General features: G+C 38.2%; 1 protein-coding gene across 1 annotated transcript; it reads left to right on the top strand.

Moving 5' to 3' along the window:
* The first annotated feature begins 1,422 nt into the window (after positions 1 to 1,422).
* NMUR2 (neuromedin U receptor 2) lies at positions 1,423 to 14,921 on the top strand. Its single transcript, XM_004468911.4, has 4 exons — positions 1,423 to 2,286; positions 8,888 to 8,972; positions 11,076 to 11,201; positions 13,321 to 14,921. Exons 1-4 carry the CDS (start codon positions 1,570 to 1,572, stop codon positions 13,575 to 13,577), a joined length of 1,185 nt encoding a protein of 394 aa, XP_004468968.1. The 5' UTR covers positions 1,423 to 1,569; the 3' UTR covers positions 13,578 to 14,921.
* Positions 14,922 to 20,498: the final 5,577 nt, after the last annotated feature.

Below are 20,498 nucleotides of genomic sequence, written 5' to 3'. Positions count from 1 at the left end.
TGTTCTAATATATGTAAACTCATTTAATTTTCTCAATAACCATATAAGGCAGTCTTGATCATTCCTTGCAAAATATTCCTGAATCCAACAATATCTCTCTAACCCCACTACCACCACAGTAATCCAAATTTCTATCATCTCCTACCTGGAATATTTTACTACCTTTCTATCTGCCTCTTGTTAAAATTTCAAACCCTCCCATACTGCTTTATTCTCTTGCTCAAAATCCTACGAAAATTTTATCCTTAAGTTTGAATAAGATCCAAAGTCTTTATCACAGCTTACAAGACTCTACATGATCTGTCCTCTGCCAGCCTTTTCACTCTCATCACTCATATACTCTCCTGTCCACTCATTAAGTTCTAGCCATTCTGATCTCCTAGAAGTTTCTGAAATACATCAGGCTTGTTTATGCCTCAGGGCCTTTGTACTTGCTATTCCTTTTGCAGGGAATACTTTTCCCTCTGCTCTTTGATGACTGACTTTTCATCATTCAGACCTTAACCCCAAATCTTATCTCCTGAGAAAAGTCTTCTTTGACTATCTTTGGTAAAAGAACACCTCCAATCTTGCCTCTGTTTCCTTTATGACACCAATTATTATCTGAAATCATATTATTAATGTATTAGATTGCTTGTATATTTTTCAAATTCTCTACAGTAAGAAAAGCTCCATGAGGGCTTGTCTTGCTTGTTCACTGATGATTCTACAAAGCCTAGAACAGTGCCTGACCCACAATGAATAGTCAAAAAATATTTATTGAATAAAATAGAATTAATTAAACCTGAATTTACAGATAAGGAAATAAGACTCTGAGAGGATGAAAAACTTCTCAAAGCCTTACAGGATTTTGCTGGGTGTACCTGGTTCTGAAACCCACTTTCTGTTGCCCTAGCAAGACACTGCCAAAAGAGATTGAAGTATCAGACAGCAGGCAGGGCTAGATGTTGTGCAAGTGACATTTTAGATTTTGGAATCTATTGTTGATGAAATCAAAACCAGAGAACTCTGAAATTCCAATTGCACAAAATAACTTGAGAAGTCCATTCTTCCATTTTTGTCATGATGTATATGTAATGAGGACCAATGGAGATTTATATTCTTACTACAGCCTTGCGACTTTAATATCTATTTCCATCCAGATTCCCACAACTTTGCAAAATGCTCTGCTCAGAGTCCCCATATCTGATTTGAGTTACAGTGTCACCGTCTGTGTCTGCTCTATTTTACCATTTCCTTCCAATTCAGAGAAATGTCTCCTCCTCCTACCCCTCCCCTGCTCCCTGCACTGGAGCCAGCACTCTCAGCCCAGCGTGTCCTCTGCAAGAGAAGCCGACACACACTCATTGGTCCTCAGCCTGTGGAGGGGAGGGGCTCCAGTGCAGGGGGCACTTCAAAAGGCAGCAGCCTTGTGAGCAGCCCAGCCTTCAGCCTGAAGCACTCGGGTCTCGGATGGCCTCATTCGCTGTGCCTGTGCTTCCCTGACTGCTTTCTCTTTTCTTTCTGGCTCAGCTTGGGACAAAGCTTCAGACCAGGGGAGGATCAGGTCTCCGGATTTTAGTGTCAGTGATGGAAAAACGTGAGAATGCCTCCTGGATTCACCAGCAGGAACAGGAAGATCCACTCCAGAAATATCTGAACAGCACCGAGGACTACTTGGCCTTCGTCTGCGGGCCTCGGCGCAGCCACCTGTTCCTGCCAGTGACTGTGGTGTATGTGCTGATTTTTGTGGTCGGGGTCATTGGCAATCTCCTGGTGTGCCTGGTGATTCTATGGCACCAGAGTATGAAGACACCCACCAACTATTACCTCTTCAGCTTGGCTGTCTCTGACCTCCTGGTCCTGCTCCTTGGGATGCCCCTGGAAGTCTATGAGATGTGGCGCAACTACCCCTTCCTGCTTGGGCCCGTGGGCTGCTACTTCAAGACGGGCCTCTTCGAGACCGTGTGCTTCGCCTCCATCCTCAGCGTCACCACAGTCAGCGTGGAGCGCTACGTGGCCATCCTCCACCCGTTCCGGGCCAAGCTCGAGAGCACCCGGCGGCGGGCCCTCAGGATCCTCGGAGCTGTCTGGGGCTTCTCTGTCCTCTTCTCTCTTCCAAATACCAGCATCCACGGCATCAAGGTCCATTACTTCCCAAACGGGTCCTTGGTCCCGGGCTCTGCCACCTGCACAGTTGTAAAGCCCATGTGGATTTACAATTTCATCATCCAGGTCACCTCCTTCCTCTTCTACATCCTCCCGATGACTGTCATCAGTGTCCTCTACTACCTCATGGGGCTCAGGGTGAGTATTCCAGCTGGCTTGGGGAAGCCTCCCTTTCCTTTCCATTGGCTCAAAGTTCAGAGAAAAGCTTAGAATCGTAGAAGTTCAGAATCAATTAGAAAGAAATCTAATGAGCTCAGATGGACGAATCTTAGAAGTCAAAGGTCTTGCCCCAAATCAGATAGTTAACAGAACTGTAAATCATTTCTTTTAACTCATCTTCCATTTTTCTTCTCTCTATACCTGGGGTTCCCAAAGTGTTACTAAGAAACACTTCGAAAACTTCCTATGAATACCAAAGTGCATTCTCTAATCCACCATGCCCACCCCAGAGAATCTGACTCAGTATGTCTCAGGTGAGGGGAGCATCTATATTTTAATATGATCTAGAGAAACTGTTCCATACTCTGCTATCTCTCTCCTGTCCCATCTACTGCACTGATATTTTTCTCTGCATCAGCTTGGCCTGAGTAGCACACAAATTATCTCTGCCTATTTTGTAGTCCCAGATAAGCAATTTTGAAAACCAGATCCTTCCTTGTGACTGCTGTGACTGCTTTGGTTGTAATAGTTTAAAATGCAAATATATGGCTTGAGTGAGATCAGCTAAGTCCCCTTGAGTAGGTAGAGATTGAAGGGTGGGGAGGCAAGCAGGGCACATGAGATAGAGTAGAAGAAAGGTGGCTAAAACAGATATCTGGGATTAACAGAAAACTATTATTTAGGTTACAAAATATCATTAGAGTCTTCTTTTCTATGCTCATGGTGGCAAATTGATATCTTTCTTTTTTTCTGGGTCTAAATTACCTGAGGAAAACTATTTTTGATGAGGGTGGGAGTAAGTATAAGTAATTCCTCTCCTGATGTACTCAACATCAAAATTCATAAAGACGAAAGCCTTGACTGTGACTGTTTTATACTCATTTAAGAAGGCAGCTTGTGTAGTAAATAGTAAACAGTCATTAGATAGTCATTAGATAGTTTACATACCCAGATCCATATGTCAGATAATATGCCTTTAGGCAAGCCACATAATTTCTCCTGGCCTTAATTTTCCCTCCATTTATGAAAAGATAACATCTGATAATAGCTATGACTCTTTCTAGCTCGAACAATGAATGATTCCTTAGGGAAAAAAAAAAGAAAAGAAAAACCCTTTGAGCGGGCTCATCACACTCATATTCTATGGTCCAAGGTGGCTCTGACATTGTTCATTATGTGAAAATTAATATGCTCTGCTCCCATCTCAGTCCAACTCTGAGAAAGATGAATGTCAGAAATGTATGTCCCACATGTGGTCCTCTTGGGCACCTGTTGGCAGGATCTAAGGAAAAGTAAATTCTTAGTGCCACAGATGATTTTTTTAAAATATGTTTATTTATTTATTAAATACTTTATTTTTGTTTAAAAATTCTTAGATTACATAAATGTTACATAAAAAATAGCGGGAAATCCCATATGCCCCGCTTTCAACCCCCTCCTACATTAACAACACCCTTCATTAGTGTACATTTGTTACAATTGATTAACACCTTTTTGAGCATTGCCACTAAGCGTGGATTATAGTTTACATTGTAGTTTATGCCCTCTCCCATACAATTTTGTAAGTTATGACAAGATATATAATGGCTTGTGTCTGTCATTGCAGTGTCATTCAGGACAATTCCCAAGTCTCAAAAATTCCCCATATTATACCTGTTTTTCCCTCTCCCTCCCCTTAGAACTGCCAGTGGCCCCTGCCTCCACATCAGTGATAAAAGTTCTTCCATTGCTAGAATCACAGTAAGTATATAGTAGAATACCAGTAAGTCTACTCTAGTCCATTGTTCATTCCCCAATACTGAGGCTTCTGTGATGGTGATGCCCACTCTGCCTCCAATTCTCCAATTGAGAGGGGGCTTAGATCCCATGGGGCAGATGGATGGGACTATTCCTTGGGATGGTTGTTCACCATCATCTCCTTGTTAGTTGTCCTGTGTGAGTCCAATGAACTGGAGAGTAGGTGTTACAGCTCCACTGATGATTTTAGTAAATCTAATCAGGGAGGGAGCTATGTCCATCTCCTTCTGAAGGACTAGCTCCCTGTATCCCCAGAGACATAAAGTCATCTCATGCTAGCTTACACCCATATTTTTAGAATGCCCTGTCCATCTCACTTAGACAAAAAGACTTCTGCACAATTCCAAATACCATGACATCTAAGAGACACCCTCACCCAGACCTTATCAAAACTACCATGTCCAACACCAATCACTTATCCTGGGTCAGTATGGTGAAAGTATTTGACTTCAAGAAAGAAACACACATCTTTCCTAACCAATATGTTTGAATTTCATTTTATGTATCACACCTACCTATCAGGAGCTAAGTGACAGCTTAGACAGCAGCTTTAGAAACCATCTGGATTTTCTTTGCTTGTGTAATGCAATTTATGGCATCCTGTCCTGAGGAAGGAAGAGTCATTACCTAGCATACCACAGGATGTAAGGAAAGGAGCTATCTGCTTATAGTGTCACTCCTAAAGAATTTAAAGATCCCTAGAATGGGAGTCAGAAGAAATAGTCCCTACTCTGTGGCAGGGTTTTTATACATGCCATACCTTTTGCCCGAAATGTCCCTCCTGTCCCCAGTACTACCACCATCCCTTTTGTTTTTTTTTTAACTCTTACTTATCCTTTAAATCATACTTCAATCATCACTTTCTCAATGATGCTCTCCCTGATTCTCTAGCTAATCTGGTCCCTGTTGTAGGTGTTCCTGGTGATTTTCCTTCATTGAATTTATTTATCACAATTTGAAATTCTATACCTGCGTTTCCTTAATTAATTTATTCCTCCTCCCATTAAACTGTAAGCTCAATAACTGAACAAGAGAGATTAAATTAATTCCTTCATTTCTGAACTTCAGCTTCTCTACCTTCAAAATAAGAGACTTGGACACATTGACTCAAAGGACTTTTTTGACCTAACAGATTTTAGAGACCCAAGCAACCCTAATTATTGCTCAATATACTAACTCTCTTGATGGGTCTAAAGGTAGAGTTGATTCTGGGACCTTCAAGAGGTAGCACACACAGAACCAGTGAAATCACAGGACCGGGAAAGAACCTAGGGAACCCATGAGTATGCTCAAAACTAAGCATTCAGTGCTGCTTCCTTATTCCAGCATGCAAGTCTCCTCTGAATTGCTCTCCAGTGTTCATTTTCTTCCTGGAAATGGAAGAAAGACAATCTCAGGGAAATTTCCTCTCCATCTGAGAGGAAGTTCTGATGAAACTCTAACCTGGCCTTTTATCTCCTGCGTGCAGCATTAAATGATTGAGTTAATAAGGATAGATATTTCAATGGCAGCAGGATCCAGTCATGTCATATATAAGGCTAAATTATTTTTGTTTGGTTTGGTTTTTGTTAACTAGATTTTCCCAGGTTACAGATATTTGAACAAAAGCTATATTTATATTTGGTATTCTGAAGCTAAGTCCACAAACTATATAAAGAACACCTGGTGGGATGATTTTGATCAATATAAACAACTGGCCAGGATAATATATCAACCCCAGTGGTACTCAATTCCATGATCCTTTAAACATATAGCTATGGGAGTTGGGACAGGGAAATTCCTAAACTTCTGAGACGGCGACCGCAATTTTTTAGCCCTTTTTTTGATTAAAGCTTGGGGGTGGATATAAATAATTAACTACTGAATATCTACTTTGCTAAATATCTGAAGGGAAATGAAATTATCCAATAATAAAATAGCATTTAATATTGGCTAGATAAATTGCTCAAATTCTATTCTATTATGAGAGCTTCTTCAAATTCTGTTGGAACAATGTATAAAATGAATAAATATTGAGTTTTTACTCTTCCTGTAGTTAGGGAGTTGTGACACTACAATCTCAGGAAACTGAAAATTAAGCAATCATTAATAGACACCTGATTTTCCTTTTGGTGCAAACTATACTTGTGCAGGAAGCTTGTTCATAAAAGAATTGTGTGAACCCTTTACTTGATGTTTGATTTAATGAAATTGTTCTCTGTAGAAAAGAAATACCACTGAGAGCTATTAAATCCCCCAAAGAAGTGGCCTCAATGCTTTTTCATTGTACTTAGTTACAGACTGAAACCAAATAATCATGTAACTATATCTTGCAATAACTACAAACTTTCAAAATTGGCTTGGAATTATTGGAGCCTTTAATAGATTTAATTGGAAATGAGTAGTTTTGTAATTTGGTGCATTGCTCTGACCTTAAACAGCAATGTTTTCTTCAGTACATCTGGCTGCTACTCTGTATCGTCACAGACTCTGCTTGTGGGTGAATGGTCCCATGAGAAAGAGGATATCCAGAAGGAACTTAGTAATCCACATCAGGAACTGTCCAGAGATGAGCCTTAAATATGAATAAATAACACACTATTTCATTTTAAAAATCATTTTTATTATATATTTTGAGTTGCCTCAAGGATAATAATCCAAATCACAATAACTATAATATATAACTGCTATCAAGTACTTATTATGTGCCAAGCCCTGAGATAAGCACCTACCTGCACCATTTTATTTTGCAATTATTTTAATAACATTTTATCACCTTCTGTTTCCTCCCTTCCATTCTTAAATGACTGCACAATATTTTTCCCTATTCCTTTCTGAATTCTAAGAATCAAATCTCACAGAAGTTTCAATCCTTCACTTTGCGAAGACACGGGAATATGTAGAGAGCACCATATATTCAGGAGGGAGAGGGCTACATTTGTTATTCCTCCAAGATGGGCCATTGCCCTCTGGCTCACTCCTGAATGCACCTTGCCTTCAATGAGCTTGTTTTTGATAGGGGGCAATTTTTTGACTCCCTCTTCCAGTTCTTACTGAATTTTAAATACCTCCCCCAAATTGTTGTCTCAGAATGTCATCCAACTCACTGCCTCTTAGAACAGCTCATTCTATTATCCATAATCACACTGATTTCTTCTTTAGTTTGAATTGGAATCTGTCTCTATATAAGTCAAACATTTGATACTTATGTACCCCCAGGACCATATGGAGTTATTTGAATTTTCTTTCCACCTTATGACCTTGATCAGGGAACCCCAATTCAATCTGGATAAATATGAAAGGGAGCATAGACCTGAAAAGTCCAGAGATAGAGCTGGCTCTAGATGAAGATTAATCCAGCTATACATGCAATGTCACCAAGAACTTAGCAACTTAGCTTTCTGTTTCTTTTTTCCATGGTGTTGGTTTCAACCTCAAGCTCTATACAGTGGCCTATCCATGACCCCAAGATCTTTCCTCATGGTGGAAAAAAAATGTAGCTGTTGTAATTCAAGATCTCATATGCTCACACTATACCATGTAGAGAACAAGAGTTCCCTTCTGGCAGTCCCAATAGAAGAGAAATGAAACTTCCATTCCCAAAAGTGCAAGCAAATATCTGAGACCTCATTGGCCCTAGTTGTCGAATCATCAGGACTGAAAGATGGAATAAGTGGATTATCAAATTATTCAGGGACTGGAAATGGAGTTTGGGTCATTTCCATTCAAGTTAATGATTAAGAATGGGAAGGAGTAAATCCCTTAAGGGAAAATCAGGGTACAGTATTAAGAGAAGAGGGCAATAAAAACTAGAGAAACAATCAGCTAATATATACTACATTACATTCTAGATATTTGGTGCAAGTTTATCATAAGTCCTTAAATCTTCTTTTATCTGGCTGAACATCCCCACAAACTGAAAATACAACATAAAATTTAAAGAGAAAAATAATTACACAACTAGATAAGTGATGTAGAAGCTCAGTGTTGTTGGAGTTCGAAGGAAGAAGAAGCCAGTGGGCTAAAGAGGCCACCAAGGTCTTCCAGGAGCAGGTAGAACTTGAATTGGACAAGAATGATTGCTAGTGCAGGTTATACTGTTATTTGAAACTTTCAGTTGTTACATCAAGATCATCATGTCTTCTAACAAAGATGAATATATCCTAACATCTAAACTTAGAAACACATGCATTCATCACTACTATTAGTAAAAGCATTTCTCGAATTGTATTTCTCAGGATGGTTTTAGGTATTCTATTGAAAAGGATTACAAACAGCAGAGATTATTGTTTAGTCAAAGAAAATTATCCCCCTTAAGGGAAATACCATTATCCCCTTTGGAGATTCATGTGCCCAAGAGCCTCCATGAGGCAGGAATAATATCTGGTTTTGTCTTCCACTGATAACTACCATATAACAGAGTTTTTGCCTATGTAATAGATGTTCAATAATTATTGATAGGTTGATTGAATGAAAGAATGGAAAAGCCTCTCTAACATGCTTTACTCCAATATTTTACTTATTTTTATGGAACACCTATTAACATACTACATAACTAGTGTTCTACAGAATAGCATGTTAAAAATGGTGGCCATGCAACCTGACCACAGCTGTCTTTCCATTTGAGTTAGGTGACCAGGATTTTAGATTCACATCCATTTCCAACTTACTATTAAACTTTTGATATTTCCCAAAGTCCTAGTTTTTGGTTGGCAAAATGAGTGTTAAAGTTACATTTCTCAGATCTTAATGGGAGGGGGAAAATGCTTCCCTTTCTTATCTCCTCTTTCCACTCTCCTTTCAGCTGAAGAAAGACCAATCCCTTGAGGCAGATGAAATGAATGCAAATATCCAGAGACCTTCTAGAAAGTCGGTTACCAACATGCTATGTAAGTTCTCCATTTTGCTTTTTTTTTAAATGCAAAGAAATTCTATTTGGTACTAAGAAAAGTGCTGCTAAGGGACAGGATCAGAATGCCCAGAAACATAATAACATGAACCTGGTCTGTATTGGCTTTTTCAAACTTCTAGGACCTCTTTGTTTATTAGGTTTTTTTTTTTTTGCCCTCAAAACAATACACTAAAATGAATCCATCCTGACACACTGTTCATGGTGTTTGGTAAATCAATCCACTCTCTAATCCTTTGGGCATCACTTTCTCCCTCTTTCCAATGAGCAGATATTTTTAACCTATTTGTGGTATGGATTTCTTTGAAAATGTGCTGAAAGCGATGGACTCTCTACCTAGAAAATACACAAATGCATGGACACAAAACATTTTGCATTCCAATTCAGGGAATCATGAATTCTCTGAAGCTCCTTCATGTATTTGATATGGTCTTTTAATTCCAGATTAAGATCTTCTGGCTAAGAGCACCTCTAAGCAGTCTTTCCACCTATGACAATGTATGACTATATATAAACTTTTATATAGTTAAGATGTTAATAAAAGTATTCAGGCACTGACGCACACTCTCCCAATAGAATGGTATAAAAATACATGATCCAGTGTTATCCTATGACAGAAAGTGATGAGGACAAGGAGGTTTATAGTATACTTTCCAAGTCAAAACCTGTGGTTTGGGAGGAATGAATCCTCCAGGCTAATATGCATATGAAATAGTCACTATAACCATGTCGTATTTTGTGAACAATAAAAATGTGAAGTCACTGAAGTTTGTCTTTTCAATTCTAACAGTCATTTTTTTTTGTGTATAATTTGTTAGGCCCTAAGGGCACCTGCCACTCTCTATTAAGAAATCTGATGTCTTTATTCTCTCTCACCTTTCACTTTGATCATCATATACCCTCACAAAAAGATATGAAACTCATTCACATTAAAGCACTACTGATAAAATATACTGTAAAGTATTTGCCTTTTTGTGGAGGGCATGGAATGTTGGTTTGTTTTGTTTTTAATTTAGTTAAAGGAAATTACAGGCAGTAGTGAACAGATGAGGGCCTTTTTCTTGAGACCTGAGCTCTAAGGAATCTTCCAGATATCCCTGAAGCTGTACCATATAGGCAGACACCATATTCTGAATATGCTTAATGCTATCAGGAAATATATGCACTTCATACTGTGGAAAAATTCAATCATGAACCCAAGTAGAGAGAATTTGTAAATAAACCCCAGCTTCAAAAATTACCACCTCATAACTAACCTTGTTTCACCTATACACTACTGCTCCATCCAGGCCCTACAAGGTTATACTGAGGCAAGTCCCAGGCATCATATGATTGCAACTTGTATTTTATGACTTCAGAAGAGGGGAAAAAATGCATATTTATATTTGTGGAGATTAAATGTCTCAAAGAGACACTAAAGTAATACCAATATCTGCCTTGGGAGCTGAAAATAAGAAATTGGAAGGAAAACAGCTCTAGCAATTTATGATATAATAGACACATCCCCATCCCAAGCAAAAGGTACTCATAAGCAGTATCATGCTTTTGATTACTTGTTCTTTTTCTCTCTTCTCCCCAACCCCATTTTAAATGATTGAATTCAGAAAAATTTCTAATTATTTCTAGAGCAACAAGATGAATTCATGCAGACATTTAACAGTTTGTTATTAATCAGTGACTTTAAAGAATACCAACTACTTGAACTCAGTTGTTTTAATTATTTAACCAGTTCATGTGGTTCCAACAGTCTATATGCAACACTTTATTTTCTGTAATGGAATGTTTTCAGAAGTTCCCATAAATTCTATAACATTTTAAATGTTCCACAGGAAGGTTTTATTATACAGAAATCATGAGCAATTATGTGGAAAATGGATCCTAAATTCTATACAATTCTTTCTAACATTTAAGTATTCTATACTGCAGCATTTTTTAGGCTCGAGTTTGCCCATAACAATTATAATTAACAAAGAGGTAGGCAAAGTGAGGGCAAAATGATAGAAAGATAATTGGACTCAAAGGGGCATTGTATACCTATCCTTGCTTTGACCTTTTTACTCTCCCATTCATCATCCTTTTCCAGTTGTCTTGGTCTTAGTATTTGCTATCTGTTGGACCCCATTCCATATTGATCGGCTTTTCTTCAGCTTCGTGGAAGAATGGACAGAATCCCTGGCTGCTGTGTTCAATCTCATCCATGTGGTGTCAGGTAAAATTTAGTTGGTCTGGTTTCATAACAAGTGTCCAGATAATTGCAGTTTCTTCTTCATCATGCTTGGAGCAGTAAGTTCTGCCTAGCTACACCAATTTATCATGAGGACCTGTTTTATGGTCATGAAGGTGCTTGATTTTTGTTGTTTAAAAGGCTGATTTGGTATGTTTCTGTCCAAAATAAATATACCAGATTACTATTGTAGAGGTTACTTCATGGAAAACCTCAACTGTAAGCATGATAATTACAGCTGGAAAATGGTGTAAGGAGTAATTCCTTTGGTTTTCTTTCCAAAGATCATGTATTTAAACATCTGTGACCCTGAAATCTCATATTGCCTTTTAGCAAGTGTTAGAATCTCATGAAAGTGAACCAAAGGAAATCCTTGGAGCATCAAGACCTTCCCATTCCAGGGCCTAGCCAGAATTTGATCACACCCTCTAAATCTCTCCTGACCATCAAAGACTTTGTGTTTATGCCATTAGCCCAACTGTTGTTATCATGTGTTTTCCTCATACCGGATACCATTTGGTATTGTTATACTGTTAATTAATAAATTTTGACATAGAGCTTGCCTACAGAGTATTATTCCAAGTTCTTAGAGAACAAGTATTTCCACTACCTTTCAATGTACCTCGAAGTTTCTGGTACATAATAGCAGTTAAATAAGAATTTATTTATTGAAGGAAATAACAGTCCATAGAGCCTATAGAACTGTTATCCTTCTGTTTCCTCCCTGCTCAACTCTGTGCTATGATATGTAGTTCTCTGAATGTCCTGAACTATTTATTAATAAATGAGGATGAATACTTTGACAAGGGTATTTATCACTTGTCTTAAATCTTTTGCCATTCTCCAGTCCTTTTATGTATGGAATGTTAACTTTACCCTCACAACCCAGAGAAATGGCTTATGCAGGCATTTCATTTCTATTATATAGAGAAGGAAATTGAAGGGCAAGTGTTCATCTAAGGTCATAGTACAAGGAAGGTCTAAGATCAGAAGTTAGGTTCTCTGATACCCTATCTTAGGCTTATTCTGAGCCTTCAGAAAGTAAATAGGATTTGACAATAAAGAAAAAGTGTATTCCAAACAGGGACATAGGGAAGCGTATTTGCTCCATGGATAGAGCGTCTGCCTACCACATGGGAACCCTGGGGTCCAAACCCAGGGCCTCCTGACCCATGTGATGAGCTGGCCCATGCGCGTGCTGATGGGCACTAGGAGTGCCAGGCCATGCAGGAGTGTCCCCGGTGTAGGGAAGCACCATGCGCAAGGAGTGTACCCTGTAAGGAGAGCCGCCAGTGCAAAAAAAGCGAAGCCTACCCATGAGTGGCGCCGCACACACGGAAGGCTGATGCAGCAAGATGATGCAACAAAAAGAGACACAGATTCCCGGTGCTGCTGACAAGAATACAAGCGGACACAGAAGAACACACAGCGAATAGAAACAAAGAGCAGACAACTAGGGGGGTGGGGAGTGGGGAAGGGGAGAGAAATAAATTTTTAAAAATAAATATTTAAAAAAACAACAGGGAAGTAGAAGTATGCAAAGTGGGGAAAATAAATGGTAAAATACAATTATTCAATAAAGTGAGAAATAAAATAGAAGGAGCCATTGAGAGAAAAGCCTAAATTAGTGAAAGGACATTGGTATCATTTCTTTGAAGAGATATTTAGCATAGCAAGGAATCTCAGCAGTGACTAAGCCTTGACTGATTTACCATTCCTCCATTACTTGCAGTTTCAAATTATAAATAAAATTCTAATGAGATGAAAATGTTTCTCCTTCCTCTGATATTTAAGCATCTCTTATTAATGCTATGAGAACATGCTCCTTTATTAAACAAGTGAAGATCAAAGGAAATTGCCTAACATCTCAGGGAGATTCCATGCCAAGCAAAATTTTTCCAAGACACTAATTTTTCTGTGTTTGATTCCTAAGTACACAGGTGGTAGATCTGTTTAAATCATTTTGTATTCTTGTATATATTATCATTTCCAAAAGAGGCAATTTTAGGGACTCTAGGTCTTTGTTAAATATGCATATGTCTCCCTATCATTCCTCTCACTCACTTCCTTCTCATTATGTCTCTTTCGATGTCCTGCTTCCCAGGTGTCTTCTTCTACCTGAGCTCAGCTGTCAACCCCATTATCTATAACCTGCTCTCTCGTCGCTTCCGGGCAGCATTCCGGAATGTAATCTCTCCTTCCTGCAAACAGTGGCACTCTCAGGATCCACCACAGGGGCCACCTGCCCAGCAGAACACCTTCCTGACAAAGTACCACCGTGTGGAGCTAATTGAAGATGCAGGTCCCCAATTCCCTTGTCATTCATCCATCTGCACCTCTCACCTCTCCACAGGTGTCTGAACTGGACAGACATCATGAAAGGAACTGTAGAAGCTGTCACATTTAGAAGGCCTAGATTCTTTCAAAGTTGACATTCCTCTATGCAGGGAAGGAACAGCCCACAAAGTATGTCTTCTTACATAATGTTAGGGAGGAAAAATTGCTCCAAACAAATATGAAAATTGAGACTTAAATCTGGATCTAGAATGCAGACCTCTTGATTTTAGTTCAGTTAATTTCCCTCTATCCTAGCTATCTAAAGCCCTTCACTAGCTCATGACTTGCAAAGCATGACACCTATATTTTTTAGTAATTTACACTACTGGAAATGGTTTGTTCTGATTCATCCACATGCTGAATCCGGCTGTCACTCTTACCACCAATGACCACTGTGAGCCACAGAAGTGATATGTGTAGAAGCTGTTCTACTTTGTCAGATTTGAAGGGGACACACCAGTGTTCCTCCACAGCCAACCATTTATCTAATGCCTCATATTCTGAAATTATGACATTATTTCTTGAAAGTCTGATGCCTTTTACTTTAAGAGAATCTCCTTGACAAAATGGGAAGGCTCCTTAGAACTATTCACTCTACCTCCCCGACCCCTAGTTATTATCAATCATTCTTCACCAGGAATGGGCTCAGACACAAGTTCAACTTATTGGAAGAGTGAAGACGCAGAAGAGAAAGCAACTCAAGGGAGACATAAAGGACGCCAGATACAAATCTATTATTTGAGTTATTAAATTAGTTATTTTCATAATTTTGTCTAGACCTGGGTTTCTTATGTCTTACTTCATAAGTAGACAGAGGTGTGGTCTGCCATCTTGGAACAAAGACAAGTCAAATAGTAACTACTGGACACAAATCCATGACTATTGCCTCCTCAATCTTTTATTACCTGTATAATATTCTTTGGACATATTACATGGGCAAAATCTACTTTCTAAATTCATCTCTCATTATATCACCATGAATAATATATACTCTATTCAATCTGGATTATTTGCTCTTCCTATGAAAATATGTAGTACAGTTTTTCCCAGCCACACATCTTTGCTCATGGAATGCCCAATCTCCAATTTTAGCTAACCTACCAATCCTCAGTGTGACACCTCTTCCACGAAGCCTTGCTTGATTTAGTCAAATAGATGTGATATCTGACTTCCCTTTCAATTTATGTCTCTTAAGTTGTGTTTTTTTTTTTCCCTATGCTTTGTATTTCAAAGATTTATATTCTTGCTCTGCCAGAATGTAAATTTGTCAAGGAATGAAGTGTCTTGTTTACATTTTTGTTATCCCTGGAGCCCTGGCTATGAATCTATCACAATGGTATGTGTTCAATAAATATATGATAAAGTAAATTGGATTCCTGTTCCAATGTATTGAGTCAAATAACAACTCTAAATAGACCCATATTAAGAGCCCAAAAGACCTATATTATGTTTGGAGACAAACATCATCATTTCCTAATATTACAGTCATATTCAAACTGATTCAATTTTTTTTTTTTTTTTTTTAGTTTCTTTGCTAGTTACAATCCAACTTTAATGAATCAAAATTCTCTCCAAGAATGATTTATGTTGGTAAGCAGAATTCTCTGGTCATGTGGGGACCATAGAAGGCTGAATTGAAAAGACTCCCCAAAGCAAACCTCAGAAATGGTTCCATTTCCTTCTTGCCTTTTAAAGACGTTTGTGAATGAGGACCTAGCAGGGTCATTAACCTTAATATCAACTCCCAAAGACCAGGACTAAAACTTTTGCTGCTGTGATGTAAATGACAGATAGTAAAAGAAACAACACTAAAACTGAATCTAGTAGTTTGGTTGCTTGACTATAACTTTGGTCTCTTTTTGCTTTCACCTCATTTACCTTTTCTCTTAAAAATTCATACCCCCAAAATTATCATTTACTCGTTAATAATTTCATTCAGGAAATATTCATTTAATGCCCAATAAGGCCTAAGCATTGTGCCAAGTTCAGGGCATGTAGAGATGAATGAGACACACGAATTTCCTGACCATGGAAGTTTACATTTAATGGAGGAGAAAATCACTTTTTTAAAAATGATTATACAATTAATTATCTAAATCCAACTTTGAAGGGTGCTACCAAATATAATATCAAGTACTATTGGATTATATAAAAATTGGATTTGACTTAGTCAAGGAGCAATGAATTTTAAATAATCCTGAGTGTTAAAAAGGAAAAAACAAAACAAAAACCATCCACACACATGCATATATACATATAAATTGAAATGTCACAAGTCCTAAATTCAGTTTATGTAATAATTAACACAAAGTTAGCAAAGCAAAGAAATAACTACAACTAAACTGCTTAATGCTACACAAGGATTGACCTCATCATCTCGTCATGAATTCCTTTCAATCACTGACATTTAGAATAATGGCAGAAAAAGCCAGATAGTTGACATGCTTAATAAAATATTGGCAATTTAATTCTTCTTCATTATGATAGTGACTTTTGTGTTCTCTGATAATTCCAAACTTAGTGAACTGAAGCAATGACATTCAGAATGTTGCTTACCAAATTAGTATGTCTAGCTCAAAGAGACTGCAGAACTTCTTAATATGAGACCCAGTGTGAACAAGTGTAAGGACGTCTAAGAATCCCCTAAAATTATATTCAGAATTGTTTCTGTGCCATTTTTTTCCTTGAGAGGGTTTTATAGCTTTGATTATCTCTTCAAATTAGTGACTCAGATTATTATAACCACTATTGTAAAGTATCTTTAGCAGTCTTATATAAGATACTCTCTTACTGGATGCGTTTTAATTGAATGAAGGCATTGTAGGATAATTAAAAAGTATCATTTTCCATCATAAGAATCCAGTATGGGAATTAGCTTTTACAGTGGTATACCAGTGCCAGCTCTGACTGACTTGCAAAAACTTACCGTTAAATACTTAGGAATTTTGCAAGCCAGTTGTCAAAGGATTGGTAGTGTAAAATCAACAATAGTGAAAATATTTATACCACAGAAATTGGTAAATACTCCAAATCTGGGCTCCCCTCCTATCCAAAGAGTCAGTTTATCAGCACACCACTAGCTATAAAATATGCTGGTAATGGGAAGCAGACTTGGCCCAGTGGTTAGGGTGTCCGTCTACCACATGGGAGGTCCGCGGTTCAAACCCCCCGGCTTCCTTGACCTGTGTGGAGCTGGCCCATGCGCAGTGCTGATGCGCGCAAGGAGTGCCTTGCTGCACAGGGGTGTCCCCCTTATAGGGGAACTCCGCACTCAAGGAGCGCGCCCCGTAAGGAGAGGTGCCCAGGGCGAAAGAAAGTTCAGCCTGCCCAGGAGTGGCGCTGCACACACAGAGAATTGACACAGCAAGATAACTCAACAAAAAGGGACACAGATTCCTGTGCTGCTGACAACAACAGAAGCAGACAAAGAAGAACATGCAGCAAATGGACACAAAGAACAGACAACTGGGTGCGGGGGGAGAGGAGAGAAATTAAAAAAATATGCTGGCAATGTTGTTTATAGAATAAATGCAACAGTGTTTTAATTATAGTCCACTTAAAGTTGTGGTTAGATCATGAAAGAAAAAAAAACAGTCATTAGACCATATTTTCGATTTAGAGGCACCTAAAATCATAAGCATTTGATAATTTACCGCAAGTGGAAGAATTAACCTTGGATGCTGTCCATTGATATTAGTTCAGAAAATAGCTACACGTGTAATCTTCTCTATGTATCTGTTTTTAAATATCCCACTGGATTAACTGTAAATTCTCCACATTTTCTTCTACTTGGCTAGAGACCTCAATTTTTAAAATGTGGAAATGGGTTATAAAAAATTATAGAGAAGCTTGAGGTTATACCAGCTTATGCAAACTAAGCAAAGCAAACATCAAGGTTCATTCTAACAATCTGTTCCCTACTTTTTGTTCATCACCTTTAAATCATTCTCATGTTTGAACTCTACTTTAGATACACATACATGTTATACTTTGGAAACATTTTTTAAGTAATGTCCATGTTAGAAGTTTTAGCTAATCTACATATGACTTAGAAACTGTTGCATACACATAAGTTATACCATTTCCAATGGAATATATATCTATATAGTGAAATATATATATATAGTGAATTTAGTAGGTTTGAACAGTAAGATTCAGTTGTTAAAAAATACATAAAAATAAAAACAATTCATTATTTTCAAAGGCAAGAAATAATTTGTATGTTAAGAAACTCACTTCAATACATAAATAAAAATGACTTGTGGGTAAATATATATTTTGAAAATAGAAAACATACCTGGGAACAACTTGCTTATTTGGATAAAGTCCCAAAAGAAGGCATAGCTTACCATAATTGTATGCTTCCCATTGTAAATGTTGGGAATTTTAATATAGACCCTGACTTTATTTCCAAATCTTTAACAATAGGAACTGAATAAAGTTTTACTTCATAATATTTACGTGTACTATTAGCTCACTAAATCCTCATAGCTTCACTAAGAGAGAGATATTGTTATTATCCTGTTTTTACAGTTTTGAAAGAGTAAGACTTTACCGCATTTTACCATTGGGAAAATTACACAAGCAACCACAAAATTTCAGACACATACAACAGCAAGTACTTACATCTCACGCATGTAACAGCTGTGTGACTTAACATCATATATGTCACTCTGGGGCACTGGCAAGACACACAGTGGCTACCTGGAGGATCAGGAAAGTATCCCTATATCATAGTGTTTATGTGAGTATTAAATACATTATTATACTATTTGTAATGCCCTTAGGACTATGGCTGACATAGTGTGCGGAAAAATGATAAATAAGAGCAGGGGCATTTATTGTTTCAGGAAGATACACATTTTTTAATACCATTTCACTTTGTTTACAGTTTTTAGAGATGGTTAGTCTCCTTGTCAGCATTCAAACTCAAAATGATTTAAATGAGCTCCACACTAGGAAATTTGTTCGGCATTCTTGTAGTCATTTCTACCCGATAAACAAGCTGCCCAAGGCTTCATCACCAACTGCTAGGATTTCATGAATAATGAAAGCACGAATATGTATTAAAGATTGTTTTCCTGTTGCATGAAAGATTAATCAATATTATGATTGGGCAGTCAGCAAAACAACAAGGAACACAGGCTGCTAAGCACAGTTAAGCATATTAATTGTTTTTGAAGACCTACATCCCATCTTCATCTGGGGAATTAGTAGCTGAGATCTGGCTCTCAGAATTAGAAGACAGAGAGGGCTAAGGATCTAACTTAATGTGATCGTTCTAACGTAGACACCAAGCTCAGAGAGGAATAACAAGGAAACAAGCCTCAGGGATTTTAAATGTTACACTATTTCCAGTACATATAGAAATGGATATTTAGCTGCATCACATCTCTCACCCTCAACATCAAATGTGCATCAGATATGGCTATTTATGGAGCTCTTACTATAAGGCAGATACCAGGTCCTATGCCTTGCATTGTTATCATATAATCCTTATAACAATTCCCATTTTACAAATGAGAAAACAGACTTGAAGCAGTAACAGAGGTGTTCCCATGACGAGGTAAGTGAAAAAGCCAGGATTCAAAGGCAGGAGGTCTGACCTGGAATATGTACTTTTTTTTTAAGGCCAGTAAAAATAATATATTTTGGCAATGGGGGAAATAACAGAACTGGGTGTGAAATGGTTAAGAAAGACAGAAATACACACCAAGATTAGATGTGGGCTCCTCTAGGCAGAGAGAGCCTGGAATATGTTCTTAACCACTATAAATGCTATACTCCACTCTCCACCCCCACCCCAGACACATAGAAAATATGGAATTTATACCAGGTGGCAGAAATGGAACAAGATCTAGAGAATGAATAACAAGACATCCTCAATGCAAATCAAAACAACAATGAGATACCCTCTTCTCCCATAATATTGGCAGCTATCAAAAAATCAGAAGACTACAAGTGTTGGAGAGGATGTGGAGAAATGGGAACACTCATCCACTGCTGCTGGGAATGCAGAAGGATCCTGCCATTCTGGAGGACAGTTTGACGATTTCTCAAAAAACTAGCCATAGATTTGCCGTATGACCCAGCGATTCCACTACTGGGTATATACCCATTAGAACTGAAAACAAGGACACAAACAGATATATGCACACCAATGTTCATAGCAGCACTATTCACTATTGCCAAAAGTTGGAATCAACCCAAATGCTCATCAACAGATGAATGGATAAATAAAATGTGGTATATACATATTATGTAATACTACTCAGCTATAAGAACGAATACAGTACAAACACATGTGATAACATGGATGAATCTTGAGAACCTTATGTTGAGTGAAGCAACCCAGGCATTGAAGGACAAATACTACATGACTTCTCTGATATGAAATAAGTAAGCCAAGCTGTCTCAGAGAGCTAGAGACTGGATGATAGGCTTAAAGGAAGGTGGGGGATAAAGGAAGATTGTAAGCTGACACGAACATGGGTGAAATCTATGATAAGCTGAAGGTAAGTAGTTGTATAGGGAAGGGATAAAATGGGTGCATAGGGATAACTTTGGGTGGGGCTTTGTGGGCTTGAGGGGGGCTAGGGATGGGTGGATGGGTCAGATGGCCCAAGAAATTGGGGGGCGGGTGGGGGAACATTTGAACGTAGGAGATTGTCAGGTATGTGGTTGAAATTATAATGTACAGAAAACTCTTTAGAAAATATAATAAGGAAGGTTACCTGTTTAAGATGCTTAAGGGGTGGTATCTGATACAGGGTAAGCTTCTAGGGACTATGTGAATGTTCATTTTGTCAAGTGGGTTATATCATTGGGTGGAGACCCATACAATAAGACTGAAGGTATACCCACATCCTGGGGAGGACTGATGTTCTCAAACAGAGGGAATTGTATCTCTTGAGAGAATTGGTGGCTCCCAATATGTTAGGGCAG

The sequence above is a fragment of the Dasypus novemcinctus genome, chromosome 2 (genome assembly GCF_030445035.2).
Source record: "Dasypus novemcinctus isolate mDasNov1 chromosome 2, mDasNov1.1.hap2, whole genome shotgun sequence".
NCBI lineage: Eukaryota > Metazoa > Chordata > Mammalia > Cingulata > Dasypodidae > Dasypus > Dasypus novemcinctus.
This window is presented reverse-complemented; position numbering and strand designations above follow the sequence as displayed.